Source organism: Centroberyx affinis, unplaced genomic scaffold, assembly GCF_046629955.1.
Source record: "Centroberyx affinis isolate AG114_WGS23_722 - 3 ecotype Tasmania unplaced genomic scaffold, CSIRO-AGI_Caff_v1 ptg001590l_1, whole genome shotgun sequence".
NCBI lineage: Eukaryota > Metazoa > Chordata > Actinopteri > Beryciformes > Berycidae > Centroberyx > Centroberyx affinis.
In genome coordinates this window covers 402,931-418,618 of record NW_027280039.1, presented here as the reverse complement: position 1 = coordinate 418,618, position 15,688 = coordinate 402,931, and the positions used below count along the sequence as shown (strand labels likewise).

Below are 15,688 nucleotides of genomic sequence, written 5' to 3'. Positions count from 1 at the left end.
TATGCTGAAGCCCACGTTGTCTTTGCATCTGTCTTTACTCACATAATAGCCACATATTTGTGCCAAACCTTTAAATATCTCTTGGATAAACATGCGTGATTTTTCTTGCTTTTTTCAACAGTTGGAACTAGGCTTCAGAATGGCAGCAGGTTGAGAGGGTTGATTTATTGGTAGTCTTTTGTAAACTTCTTGTTGTACGCTTTTATTGGCTACATACTACAAATGATAGTTAACTCATCAGCATGTCTCAGGTGCAGCAGTAAAGCATATTGGAATATAAAGTAGAGTTGTCAGTTTTCCAGCAAGAGCCAATGTACTGTCCTCTACTCTCCCCTGGTGTCCTCCCACTGAATTTATTGTTTCATGCGAGCTAGAGCAGGTTGTACTCACTGATCAAGCTGATCAAGGGAAAAAGAGAGATAAAAAGAGATAGAGGGAGAAAGAGAGGAATTCAGAGAGAGTACAAAAGGAAGGTGCTTGGAGAAGGTAGACAGAATGAGAGAAAAGAAAGATAACTTGCCCTGCAGAAATAAAGTGTAAAATGCTTTTTTTTTTTTTTTAGCCGACCGCTTTGTCCTGACATCAAAGGGTCCACGGATTGCACTTAGGAGGTGTCTAAATGAGGTGATGTGGAAGATGAGAGCCAAGGCTTTACTGTACCTGCCACTGGCGCCGACTCTCAAAGGCCTTCAATGGAGAGGCGCGGCCCAAGCACACACAAGCACACTGCTCACTCTCAGCCCATAGACTTCAATAGAAAGACGTGACACGGTTGAATGTACCTTTTAGATTTTGCTCGAATACCAAGGATTTCACTTATGTGAAAGCTGTAGCCTGCAATGGCGTGGCGAATTGAGCATTCAGAAAGAATTCCCAGAGATACGTTGTGCATACGAGGCAGCTCTGCCCCGAGGAAACTGGCAGAAATGTAACGATTGAATCAAGACAACAAGGCTAGACATCTAAGTTGCGTACGTGTGTGTGTAGCTTGTGCGTACGTGTGTGATAGCGAGTGAGTGTGTTGTATGTATTTATCTGTGTCTGTGTTTCTGCTTGTCTCTGGGCGTGCCTTTAATGTCCTTAATTTATGCATTCCTGTGATTTTGCTTGTGCTTTTGCGTGTGTGTGTGTGTGTGTGTGTTTGAGTGTGTGTCTGTGTGTCTGTGTGCCAGCCTATGCATTCCTGCATGTGTGTATCGCTCGCTCCAGGTCTCTGAAGGGGATCTCAGGTGTTCCTCTGCAGCAGATAAGAGCCATCCACAGTTATGCCTGGAGGAAGCCACAGAGATAGAAGAGCAGACTTGAATGGTGTGAGAGAGAGGAGAGAGAGAGGGAGGCGAGAGAGAGGGAAGGATGGGGATGTGTGGGGGTGGTGGGGGTGGGATGGTGGGGGGGCGGTGGGTGGGGAGGGATGTCAGACAAGACAAGATGTGAGCCGTCGTCTACAGACAACAGAGCTGCTGTTAAGATGCACGGCGAATGAAGGCGGGAGGGAAGGCAAGGAGGGAGGATGAAGGAGGCAGATGTCCAGGGAGAGGGATAAGTGAGAGGAGTGAGAGTGAGAGGCAGATGTCCAGGATGAGAGAGGGAAGAGAGAGAACCGAGTGAGTAAGGGAGGGAGGGAGGCATAACGGCGAGAGAGAAAGAGAGAACGATGTGAGAGAGAGAGAGAGAGAGAGAGCTGAGAACAACGAAGGATGATGGACAGATGAGGGAAGCAGCTTTGCTTTCTCTGTCATCCCACTCGGTTCTGCTATCTATCAGACAGGCCTACACTTCCCCCAGTATCCCTCACTACACTCCATCCCTCATTGTGTGTGTGTGACTGTATGTGTGTGTGCGTGTGTGTGTCCACGATTTGATTGGCCCAGCACGCTCCAAGGAAAATGGTGGCCAGTGTGAGCTGGAGAGCCGGTCAACATCATCGCTCTCCGTCCCCCAGTGTTTATAATGACTGAACACAGCAGACACTTCAGATTGATGACAGAGAAGAGTCGGAGTCTGTGAGCGTGAGCGTGTGTGTGTGTGTGTGTGTGTGTGTGTGTGCATATGCATTTGTGTTGAAGTTTTTACAATATGTGCATTATTCTGAGTGTGTGTGTGTGTGTGTTGGCGCATTACCTGGTGTGTACGTGCATGCGTGTGCTGACGTGTAGAACAAAGCTGCCTGCGGTCTTTATCTCAGTGTTGGTTGGTTGTTTTGCAGAGTGTGTCGGCTGCTGATAGACACTATCAGCCGGAGCCACCCTCCACCACTAGTGTTGTGTGTTATATAGCCATCCCTCCCTCCCTCTTCTACCTCCCTTCCTCCCTCCCTCCTTCATTCCTCCTGACCTCTAATCCATGTCTCCTCTGTCCGTCCGTCGGACCATGAACCCCACTCAAACCGATTGTCTCTTTACCACAGGTCACTCACGTTATCCCACACATTTTCAGCTTAACTGTACATCTGTATCCACTGCACCGATTCAAACCATTTAGTAAGTCACGCCTTTCAGTTGTGGAAATTCACTTGTACTATTTGTGTTCTACATGGCAAATAAACTGATTCTGATCCTGATACAGATTTTGTCTCGGCCTATCTCGGTATTGAGACAGACAACTTTAAGAGATGTGGAGCCTCTTAAGGTGCTAGTACAGTAAATCTTAACGTTCTGGAAGAAGATCCCTCCAATCTCTCCAGCTTGTTTCCATCTATTCCCCTCGGCACATTACCTGCCAGTGGATGTTTCTGCTGAAGTCTGCAGCTACATTTTGAAAACCTGCGTTAAGTCGGTTGTCATCTAGTTAGAACTGATTAAGTTTGTTTGAGCTTTTTTAATGAGACATTTTGAGACCTCGTCATGCGAGTGCAGAATCCATTTCATAGAGCTAATTCTTGTTGAGAAAGATTATGCCTTTACACTCTACACCACCCAATGAGAATTAGAGAAAAAAATAGCTATGTTGGGGAAAGTTCACTTTCAAATCAATCAATTCAGAGTGTAAAGAGAAAATGCTCTTCATTGGTAACGATAGAGCGAGAGTGAGTCATTTTCAGTCTTTGGATTTTGAAGAAAATCTACTTGAATTGGTTGAATGGAGAGAATTGAAGCCAGAGAATAGCACTGATAAACAGTTAAGGTGGGTGAATGAGAGACAGAAGGAGTGAATTAGTTTTTCAGTCTTAATAGACCCTGGGGCGCCCTGGTGGCAATGCCAGGGACTCGAATTTGGCTCAAGGCCTTTGTTGCATGCCATACTTCATTTCTCTCCCACATTTCCTGTCACTCTCCACTGCATACGGTCTAATAAATCACACATGCCATAGAAAATAATTTAAAATATATTTATAATAGGTCCTCTTGTCAGCTTCAAAAGAGTATTGAGTCATCTTAGACTATTGGTAGCAGACAGGCAGAGAGCAGCACTCAGCCTCTCAATGTAAGGCTTTTCTATAGAGGCTAGCTCAGTGTATTATAACTCAGCTTACTTCTAGTCTTTACCTTCCTTTCTTTCTTTTTGTCTGCAGTGAGGTTAAGTACACACAAGCATTCACAGCGCAAGTGCTCATACTCACACACACACACAAATGTGGTACACTATATACACACCTCAATAGAGTGCATATGCACCTATGTACATGTAAACATTACACAGTAATGAACATTTTGCCTTTTCACCTTCCTCACTCACACACACCTACGCTTTCTCCTCTTGTGTCTGACTGTCTGTCTCTCTGTCTGTCTTTCTCTCTCTCTCTGTCCCTCCCTCTCTCTCTCTCTCTCTCTTTAGTCAGCCACTCCAGGTGAGGGGGTTTGTGGCTTTATCACTGTCGGGCTGTCAGAGTTGCTCTATAGGAACCCAAGAGTGGAGCAGCAGAGTGGATGTGACTCTCAACCCAGTTCAATCACAACTCTCCATGAACCATTTGCACTTGTAACAGTACATGCTTCCTGGCAGCAGAGTGTCACTGGAGTGCCACTTTAAGGGACAGCTATAGCACCTGTACAGTTTTAGTGTGTTTTGTTCGACAGACGTAATAGTTGTGTTTATGACTGGGGGGGACACATCCATGCCCAGGATCTGTTGACCCTGAGTCAATGGGCCTTTGTAAACTCTTGTGCAGATCAGAGAATGCAGCAGCACAGCCTGTTATGCAATACTCTCAGCAGGCTCCACACCACAGAAATCCAAAATTTCTCCCCTATTCTTCCTTTGACTTGCAGTGAATTCTAATTCATGTGTGTATTATATGGACAGAGCTGTCTTTTATATTGTTTGCAAAGAGTTTCCCCAGGCTTCTTCTTTCTCTGGAAACAGTCCTAGAATGCAACACATGACAGTGCGTTTACTGCAGTTTATTTTGGTCCAGGAGACGACGTGATGGGTGGGGGGGCACATTGACATGTTGTACGTTCTCCGACCAATATAGCCTGTGTCACCTAATGCCACAATCCGGTAGCCTGTCAGCACAGGCCACATCTGACTTGCCAAGAACCTGATTTAAGACATGACTAGTTTTCGATGACACAAGATGGTTATAGTATGTTTCTGCCTCCAGCGCATACAGATGACTGAAATACCATGAAGTATCAGACAGAAATATTGGCTCACTCCAAATTCTAAATGAGAAACATGCACACACATGCAGTCCAAAAGCTCTTATTTGTAGCTGAAATGCCTTTTGTCTATTAAAAACTCTAACAACTCCCAACAGGTGAGGTGAGATTATGACCCACTTTGTTTTTGTTTTATCTCACCAGCACAATTTGTATTTCTTCTCTTTTTTCTGATTTATTTTTTATCATAGTGTTTTATCACTTTTGTGCTTTTTCACCATGCAAATACACAGTAGAATGCTAATTTTAAATAGGATTATTATGATGATGTTGAATATTATTATTGTTATCACTGCAGGTCAGATGTCTAAGGGTCAGGGCTCTAGGAAGTGCTATAGTGGTATGATTGACAGATGAAGCACTCCTGGGCCCCCTTTCCTTGACAAGCCACGGCAAGCGAGGATATATGTCTTCCCGGACTGGCCTGTGTACAATAGACAAAACGGTCTTGCCTCCAACTTCTCCCCCTCACTCCCTCCGTGAGCTCTCACCCCTCCCTCCTTCCTGCCCTCACTCCTTTGCTCCTTGTCTCCGCTGCTCAGCAGAAGCCCTGAGTCCTGTGGAGTGCACATCCGTTTTGAACCTGGAAGCTGTCAAGCATGCTGCTGGTAAATGAGCTGGCTTCCCTATGGCTGTCAGTCTCCCCTAATCTCACTCCCCTTATCCTTTGCTCCCTCCCTTGGCCTCGCATCCCTTCCCTAACCTTCCCTCCCTCCTTTCCTCACGCCGTCCCCACAACCCACCTTTCCTCTTACCAGTGAACCTGCGAAAGCCTGTTCACCCAAAGGGAAACAATGCTCTTTGATCCAAAACCAGCCAACCTGATCAGATACTCTGCCAGTCCCGTTGCGGAAGTTCAATAAAGGATGTTTTATTCAAAGCACCTCGAATCTGTTTTTTTCCATTTAGCCTCAAGTATAAACAGACGTCCTCCAAACGCCTGTAAACTAAAGCAGAGACCCATTTGACAACAAAATGACAGAGATCAACAATAAATTTCCCATGGCAGCTCGTTCAAATAATTATGTAAATTTCACTCACATCTCAAAAAATAGCAAGTACTTATTTAGGGCTTTACAAAATTACAGATAAACACTGTTCTTCTTACTTACTACTTGGAGAAGGAATGAGTTTAATTTTAAAGGAAGGCAGCGTGTTGTGGATGTAGCGTGAAGAGCGGCCCCACAGCAGAGAGATAGACAAACAGACACAGAAAACAGAGCCCAGGGCCAGTGCAGGTTAAGCATGTTCATTAATTTCTGTAGTTTCTCTCCCGCTGGCCCTGCTTGCTTCCTGGACGTGCCATGGATCTTAATAGGCTGTGGCTCCGCTCAGCTCTGCTCACTGTTTTGATGCACACACAAAATGCCCCGAGAGAAGGAGGAAAAAGAGAGAGAGAGAGAGAGAGAGAGAGAACACAAATGAACAGATAAAGAACAGATGTCATAGGAAATAATTGAGAGAAGTGAAACAGGAAAACATATGTCTGCACAAACAGACTGAACAAGTGTGTATCGCAGTATTTTAATTAACATTCTGTGCAGCGCCCGCAACGATAAATGCAAGTCAATATGAAACATCATTACCTCTGCATCACCTTTTCTTTACATCTGTATAATGAGCGTGCCTCTGTGAGTCGTACACCGCAGCATGTTGACACAGGTCTCTTTACATCCCGGTAATGGCTACACATGTCCCACGTTACTGTCACACTGTGCGAGCCGCTCCTAGTCAGTACAGTTTGCTTTACCATTAATGAGTCTGCTCTGTAGGTTAACACTTAACTGATGACACTGAATCAGCTCAGGGCCGCGTTACTGAGCAGGGCCAGAGGGCACGATGCGGACCGCCGAGCTCCTTCCTGAAGCCCCACTGTTCCACCAGGCCCCCATGCGGAGCTCCATCTCTCTAAAGAGACTTCAAAGGCAGGCATTTGCAGACCCGATGGAGGCGTTAACCTTTGACTCTCTTTGCAAACAGGGACGGCCTAATTGATGCTATGCACTGCAGAATGTCTCCCCCACCTTCAGGAAAGGAAATGCTTGTCCTTGTGGACCGCGGCCATAGAATAGAGTGCTTTAATTTCCGCCTCATATATGGAAACAGTGGCTACAACAATTTTTTATGACCTCTGGTGACCAATATTTAGTATCTAATAATGCGTCCATATATGGTAAAAACAGGAAAGTGACTATGTGACCCCCAAGCTGTTGCTGTAAATGTTTTCTTAGTCAACTTTCCTGGGGTTCAATATGGGTTAAATATGACTCAACAGAGGAAAACAAACAAACAAACAGGGAGAATCAAACTTTTTCTGATGTAAGATGGTTCTCCTATAAAGTTAAATGAGCCTGGGTTCATGGTGTGTGGTCACAAATGGTTTGTGGTCCCTATTCAGTTTTCCCCATTCATTTCTGTTATTTTGCATTAATACTCCCCCAAAACAAACAAATAACATAACATATATCAATTTATACTGTTTGAGTATCCAAATAAAAAACACTTTTGAACTGCAGCAGGTAATGGAACTTACACGGAACAAGAGCACTAAAATTACTCCCAAAACATGAACAAACAAACAATAAAATACATAAACAAATAAATGAATGCATAAAAACGTACAAAAGGAGAAACACTGAGGTAGGTATGGATTTATAGATACGGAAAAGGGGATTGCTACAATTTTCCACCGCCCTCATGGCCTTGAGATGGTTAGATAGCAAGGTTGCAGCTGGATATTGAGTCAAGCCCCCGTCACTCCACGTCTCCCCTGATAACGCTGAGTGGACACACAGTTCACTCCGGTTAATTTTCCACCTCATGTCCCGTTTCCCCCTCAGAGAGATGGAGAGATGGAGGGAGAGATAGCCCAGACCGATAAAGGGATGAGGTGACTGAAGGAAGGTACCAGGGGCCTTCTGTCTGATCACATTTGTGTGCATTTACTGCAAATTGCATTACTGGCTGTTTAAGGGACAATAGGCTAGCAAATTAGCATGCAATAGAGCTAGTTGATGAATGGGTGTGGTGTGTGCCCACTTATGGATGGTTAGAGGTTGCCTTCCCTGAACTTGGCATGCTAGAGAGAGCCAAATGCCACTGTAGAGCCATAATTGTGGAGACTTCTCATGACACAAGTCGTTCAACTGTGAACCACAAGTTCTGATTTTAATTAAAAAAAACAATGATTTTTCTCATTCAAGCATAGCACTGAGGAAATATTTGTCTTTTTTCTTTTTACTTCTTGGATTTAATCATTAAACCTTTCCCCATTGCTCTCCCCATACACTAAGTGGTGACAAGATTCCTCCATGCACATTGCTGCGTGATGTCAATATTTCAGCACTCCTCTTTTGAATCCTGTCCCGCTGTGCTTCTGCACCAGAACAGTGCGAACTCCTCTCTGGCACCTTGGTGAAATGCTGGAACTGTAAGATGGAACAAGGAGCGCTGAAATGGCTTCCATCCCTTCGTTGTATCAATAATGGATCAACAGTGCAGCCAAGGTTTCCATTTGGAGTAGCAGTGATATTTAAGATGCAGTTACTGAAGACCCTAGTTAAGTTTCTGGTTAAATCATAATAATGCTATTCGTGATGTTCTCCTCTCATTTGGGTAGTGGCTGAGAGAGCTTTGTTATAGTGCAATGTAATGTCTCTTTGCCCAATTGACTGCCACTCACACAGCTGAGCCCAGCCAGGCTTTGGCAAGGCATTATGGCAGAGCATCATGCAGCAACATAGGACTGTGTGTGTGTGTGTGTGTGTGTGTGTGTCTGTCTGTGTCTGTGTCTGTGTCTGTGTGTTTACGCGTGCTTGTGTGTGTGTTGGCGGATTGTTGTGCATGCATACCAGCTTTTCACGGCCAACAGTAATTCCAGTGCTCCGATCCAAGTAATGATCCAAGCCATGACTTTTATTGACCGATGTAGACTCAAACTGCTATGAAACAAAAATGACTGAAATATAATCTGTCAAGACATAAAATAAACATCGCCTTTTTCTTTGATTTCTGACTTGTCACACATGGGTCTCATCATCAGATTTTAGTATCAGGGAAATTGTCCAATACTGAGCACCTGGTATTTGGTGTAGTGTACTGTGTGTGTGTGTGTGTGTGTGTGTGTGTGTGTGTGTTGGTGAGTCTCCACTTAGAGCGGTCATCAGCCCACATGGAATATTATACTTTTGCTCTAATTTCAAGCACAACACTGTGTGTTCTCGTGGGACAACTGCGTTGTCACTAGGCTTGGTGACACACATGCATCTATCTACGCTGAATGAATCCCACATGACATCCAGTATCGAGGCTAATGTGTGTCTCTGAACACGTTCATACACAGACACACACACACACACATACACATGCAAAACACAGTGCAGTCAGCCACAGGTGGTGGTTTTTAAAATGCAACGTGTTGGTTAAATGTTGCCGTCTCCTTGATTCCCAAATGGCTCCCATGGGCACAGAATGTCTTTGTGTCTCGAAGTATCTTTGCTGTCTTTGAATTAGCACTTTCTGATTTAACTGTGTTTGTTCTCGTTGACAGGAAACAGACCTTCTGGATATTGCTTACATAAAGGATGCCAGAAATGGAAAATGCACTAAAACGCCAAAGGTAAGTTTACAATCCACATCTTATGATTGCATTTCTGTTTATGCCATGTATAGAATCTGTTTTGCCGATGTGAAACTATTGTTACTGTTTTTGTCTATTAAGGAGCTTGTCGGAAGCTCAACACACAATAAGTAACGCATTGAAAGGACAGAGCAGGGCTTGTTTTGGTGATGATATGCTCTATGAGTGGCTATTTTTGCACAGAAATGAAATCCATGAGTGGGAGTGGGCCCGACCGTGACTCAGACAGTGTCGGCATCCGTCTAGCCGAGAGATCTGAGGGGGAGGATATTTGAATAGATGTGCGTCAGGATACCGTGGCTCATCCAATACAGTGACTGGTGTGTAAAGGCTTGACGAGACTGGAAATGGGTTCAGATGGATGCAGTGAGATACATTTATCCATACAGCTTCTCTGTCTCTACCTGTATCTACGGAAAAGGGTTAAGTTTTTTGTAGAAGGTATAGTTTCTGTAATCAATAATCTTAAACACATTTTATTTTGCATTCCAGTGGCTTGTGATTGATTTGTGTTTGTGTGAGATTGCGTGTATTTGTGGTTTTGTGTGTGTGTGTGTAAGCACATACTGACACACCGGTGCACTAGTAAATACGTTGTTTCAGGAGAGTGCTGTCCTCCCACCATCTGCATATAGTTCAGTTTTCAGACAGTGGTGAGGAGTTAAAAGTGAGGAATTGAAGACAAAATATGACGCTTAAACATGATTTGAATTCTCCCATGCAGTCACAGTACATGGACATGGTTTCCCACTAAAGCGCATCAAAATTAGCTATTTCACAGCTAATTAAAATTCTGTTGATTGTGAGTGATGAGAAAAGAATTTGTACACATTCTTCAATCTGCTGCACTATAGCTGTCAAAGAATTTGCCATGTTCTGGAGCAATTGCAAAGCCTGATATTGTTCTCCCAGTGATGCTGAGGCCATTTAATTTCCCACTTACCCAGCGATGATTACAACACTAAACTGCATTCTTATCCACTTTGCTATCATATTTCCCTGCATAATGACTCAATTTGCTTCATGCTTTTGGATCTCCTCAATCTTTTTTTCTGATGAGCTGTTGTTGCATAGCAGCAGCGGTCCTGGTGGAGCAGGAGAAGTGAGTGGGGGTCACACACTGATGCTCTGTCTGGGGAGTGAGTGATGATGGAATCAGTACAACAGCGCGGAGAGGATTCATGCATTTCTAAACAGCTTACAGAGTGGGGCTACCCAGGGAGGAGATGCGGCCACGTGACAGGTTAGATGGTGGAAATCCATTACTGGGAGGTGGAGCAGCGATGCACCCTGGGTATTGTAATGGGAGCACCAGTGAGACACTGTGTCTGAGGAGTTGATGAGATGAGGAGAGGAAGGAAGATGGAGAGAAAAGGAGGAAAGGAGAGTGGGAGGGGGAACGTCAAGGAGACTGCGGAGATGAGAGGAAGGAAAGGAAACAAAGGAAGAAGGAAAGGCAAGGAGAGGTTTTATGTAAAATCCACAGAATGAGAGGGAAAGGATGAGATGAAAGGAGTAAGGAGAGAGAGGGATGATGGGAGGTCAAAGGAAGATGTCAGGCAAGGAGCAGAGAAAATCCCAGACAGCATTTGCTGTAAATGGACAGCACTTATGGTCATGGCTTGCTTCCCAAGCATTTCCGCTTTACAGTTGTCAAGGATCTTGTCAGAATGTATGAAGGTTTTGCCAGTATCTCTGGGCTTGAAAGAAATGAGCTGAGTTTATGTTGTTCATTGTAACAAAGAGCTTGTTGAAAAGGATGAGGATTTGCAAAATTGTTGCAAAGATATCCTCTGATGTAAAGAATTGGAGTCCTGGTGGTTTGACAGTAGTTGTTAGGCTATCTTTCTTTGAATTAATGTAAATGCTTGTTTATCATGGATTACAGAGGGGATGCAAGAGATAATGACAAAGAAAGATTAATCTGTTGATTAATCTTATGATATTATGCTTTACAAAAACACATCATAATGACTGTTATGGTCACAGTAACATTTGAAACAGTCTTGAATGAAATCTGACCAGAAATGCTGCCTTCCAATGAAAATCAATGATATTGATCAGTATTTGTCATGTGTCATCTTTCCTCCCATGACTGAGTACATGGGAGGAATGCGGGAAGATAAAACGAGGAGGAAAGGAAGAGAATAATCTGTTATATCTGAGTATAGTGTTTTTCTATTGTGTTTTTTTTTTAATCAATATTTCATGTTCAAAATTCACACTTTGCACTTCATACTATACTTCACACAGTGCTCCTATTTTTACTGTCGTGTCAGTTTTATAATTTAATGCTGTCTAATGCTTTTTTCACTCTCTTGATGCTCTGTCTGCTCTCCATCAGGGCCTCCCTTAGCCGCATTCATTCATTCATTCATGTAAATTGTAGGAAACAAACGCGCTCACCGAGATGAGACGGGATGTTGGACTCGTGATGACATGTGGGAGAAAGCTTTAGAAGGGCTTTCATTGTGCAACACAAGAGTCGCACGTCCTCCGCCGAGTATTATCAGACTCAGACACAATCACATTCTCAGCAGACTGCCTTGAAATGGGCTCCAGATGGCAAAGCTGGTTCGGCTCGTCTCTTATGAGCTCTTGTTCCTACTTCAGCTCAAGTTGCCTCGTATTGTCTTGAAAGGCGTCGGAATCTCTCTCCCTGCACGTCATTAAGATTCAGAGTGCACCGCCGTGTTCACAGGCACGTCGCAGTGGGTGAGCTGGTTGTACGACCCTTGATGAACTTGTGTCACCCTGCCCATGGGGCACAGCTACGCAGTTATGATTCATACATCCTCACTGCCAAGACACACACACACACACACACAAACACACTCAAGTGTATTTGATAGAGATGCAGGAGCACAGATGCGGGTTTATGTGCACATACATAAATGCAAACTCAGATACAGGAGCACGCACAAACACACCCACGGTCACTTGCGAGTACATTGTGTGCACATGCACTCAGACGGAACTGCATACACACAAACCCACACAGGAATGCACACACACACAAACACACACACACACACACACTAGAAAGACACAAAGCACAATTATAGAACAGTGTCCTTCGTTCTACCATGTTCAGGCCGCTGATGCTAATTAGCATGTGTCCACCCCCTCATCATTCAGGTTGATTAGATTGGCCCGCTTGTCAGAGTGACAACAGGCAACCTTTGTTTGACTGGTGGCTCCAGAAATAAATCACGCTCCCTTAGGTCTGGTAAACAAAGCACAGCACTAATAATCATCCACTTCATACCCAGAAACAGTTGGCAGCATAGCCGTGCCCATCACAGAAAGCAGAGGGCAAAAAAGGTAACAATGGATTTGCTGTTGCTCCTTGATCTAGTTTGTTTCGTTGTGATATCATCGAGTGTTCAAACTGTTGTCTGTGGCCAGCGAGTGACTGACAGTGGCCAGAATCTCTTTCAGTGTGACAGTTGTGATTTTTTCACGGCTGACAGAATGTGTCTAAACAGGCTTGTTGGTGATTTTACGCCGATGTTGTCCAATGCTGGCACCTGCCATCGGCTGGATGGGCAGCAGCAGCGAGAGAAGTTCAAGTCATATTTGAACTTGGTAGAACATTTTCACATTCTAGCTTGTAGACCTAAAGTAGGACTTCAGGAATAGTCAACCTCCAACATTAGCTGCCCTGGTAATCCATTCTGATTAGCAGACTTCAGTTTTGCCCAGCTCTCAAAATTGTTAATTTCAGAAAGTCAACATTGCTTCTTCAAATATAATTTCCTGGGCACAGAATGAAATAATTGTATCCCTGTCTACTTTGCAGTGATTTAATATGGGTTAGAAATATTGTTTTTAGATAAAACTTGAAAAGTATGAAAGTGATTAATGGTGGCTACAGATCTCCAGAGTGACAATTATTGTTGATTAACCATTCCTGAACTAGATCTATGCACTAAAAATATAAAAAATTCTACCCAAGTGAAATATCATTCTAAGCATTTTGGCCTTAGTGTGATATTTGGTGGCCATCTTAATACTACACTATCTTCTTTAGACCCCATTTAAATTATGGCTTTTAAGAACACATCTGCTCTATACCTGAAAGAAAAACACCAGCCACAGGCTCGCAGGCAAGTAAAACATATAGCATGGCCAAGTGAAATATCCAAGACAGCGTACTTCAGTGGGAACAGTAAGGTTTTCTGCATATGCAAAATCAGTTCACTGGAGCCAGACAAAAGAAAAACAAAAAGAAATATCCACTCACTGCTCCCAAAAGATTATTTTATTTAATGAACTGATGGCAGTAAGATTATTCTACACATTTGGGAAGTAGGAAAAATGTCCTCACAGGAAAGCAAAACAGAAGGCTGAGTGTAGATTTCCATCAATTCATGTTCGGGGGTATTCTATGGAAATCGGTTTGACATGTGAGGCCGTGTGGCCTCCTGACCAGCCGAGCCCCTGGTCACTGTGGCAGGGCATACCGCTCCAAACCCTCCGTTCAATATTGCCTCTTTATTAAATCAGGCAGATTAGCTTGTTCCTGAACAGCATGTCCTCTTTCCTCAGAAAGAGCCAAACCACTAAAGCCAATCATCTCTCCGATCTCATCAGTATAACTTACCGTATAACTAATTTCTCCACAACTCAGACAGTGCAGATAACTTCTCCTGCTCTCCACTCTGTTCCAGTCTGTGATGGGCCTATTGTAAGGCTGCCTCGGTCTTGTTTCTCATTTTCTGGGAGTGTTCTTCTCTCTGCTCATTTTAACTATTATTTCTTAGCCCGACTGGCAAAAGGAAAATGTAATTGGCGTCTCACCAGGGTGCTTACAGTAGGTGTCTGAAAATTACAAGCTCTCTCTCTGCCTCTTTTCAACAACCCAGAGAGATATCTGTCTGTGAAATATCCAGCCAGTGCATAGTGCCTGCATAATTCAGATTGTATGGTACATCCTGAAAGTGGAAAAAGCCTTAATGATTTAGTATTCAACTGGAGATTTTATTCCCAAATCTTCCCATTATGTATGTTGTAAGACATTATGCAAGGGTGCTGTTATGCTGTGGGTGTGCATAGTGTGCAGCTCTGGTCTAATAATTGAGATATCCTTATCTCAACCCAGCCTGAGCCTACCTAGCTAGGCAATTGGTTTGCTGTGTGTGCTATGCGATGAACTGATCTGTAAAGAATGGGATGTTTGTTTTGCATTAATCATATGGCTGACCCATCCCATGACACATGCATGATTGGCTGGAGGCACAGATTGACTGACTAACTGAGTGAGTGACTGACTGACAGTGTAGCAGGTGATTGCAAACCTTTTCTGTCACTGCAGCACAATTTTCTTATAGACACACATGAAGGTTCACACACATGCATGTGCACATGCTTGCAGGCAAAAGAGTTACACTAACAATCCACTCAAAACAGTGGGGTTGACACACAAGCACACACACACACACACACACACACACACACACACACACACACACACACACCTGCATGCAGAGGCTTGCACAAACAGGTTAATCAAGATCAACTGAGAGGGGAACGGATTGATTTCTGGACTGGTGTCAAAGGGGATAGTTTACAAAGGTAGCCAGTCTGGACTGAGGCAGCTGCTGTTATCAGCAGAGAAACACACATGGAAATAACTGCTGCAAAACAAAGCCCCAAAGCAACCATAATCATGCAGTTATGCAGTTAAACTACCAAATGGATGATGTGGGTCATTTGGAGTGATGGGTGACCCTCAACAGAAAATATAGAAGCAACTATCCACTCAAAATGTCATTGTAAGTGGCATGCATCAACAGCAATACTTGAAAAAAAAGAAATATTGAATGCATTAAGTTGCTCTTTTGGCCACGGTTGAATGGCTGTTTTTTGGGCAATGCCATTAGTGAATGAAAGAAATGAAATTAACGCGGTGGGTTGGAGGATGATGGCAGCAGGATCAAGGCTAAGATGTGCATTTGCTCCAGAGCTGTTTGTTACTTCTGGGTTTTATTGTGAGGTGAGAGAAAGTGGCTCCCGGCTCTGTTACACTCTAAGCTCACAGCAGAGAGGGCTGCTGCTAAATACAGAGCTCCTTGTGTGTCCCCAGCAGTGTAACAGGATCTGGGAGAGTCCGGCAGGCCATTATCACCACAACTCTGTCTGGCCAACAAAGACAGCTAAAGCTCTGTCTGCCATGGTAGTGAGGGCTAAACGGCTCCATTTCCAGTTCATTTCTCACCTCAGCAAGCTACGGGATGGATTGCAAAGGACTGTTGTTTGTCACGATGCGGAAATCTAGCAGAAATAATCTCTGGACCCGACAAACAAAAGAGATCGGTGGGCTTTCATTAATAACTGTCGCCTACTGTTGCATAAGTTCTCGTTATTCAACTCTTATTCAAAGCAGCTCTTAGCACGCTGCAGAATGTTTTAGTCAGTAATTGCATTGTGGGAGATTTTGATCGTA

General features: G+C 43.9%; 1 protein-coding gene across 1 annotated transcript in view; it reads left to right on the top strand.

The window, feature by feature from the left end:
* Window positions 1-15,688, top strand: part of plcb1l (phospholipase C beta 1-like) — a gene marked incomplete at its 5' end in the record, with an annotated part of 116,911 nt that overhangs the window by 16,825 nt on the left and 84,398 nt on the right. Inside the window, one exon of the mRNA XM_071527935.1 lies at window positions 9,151-9,219. Coding sequence (XP_071384036.1) covers window positions 9,151-9,219 — 69 coding nt within the window. The remainder of the gene's footprint in view (window positions 1-9,150; window positions 9,220-15,688) is intronic.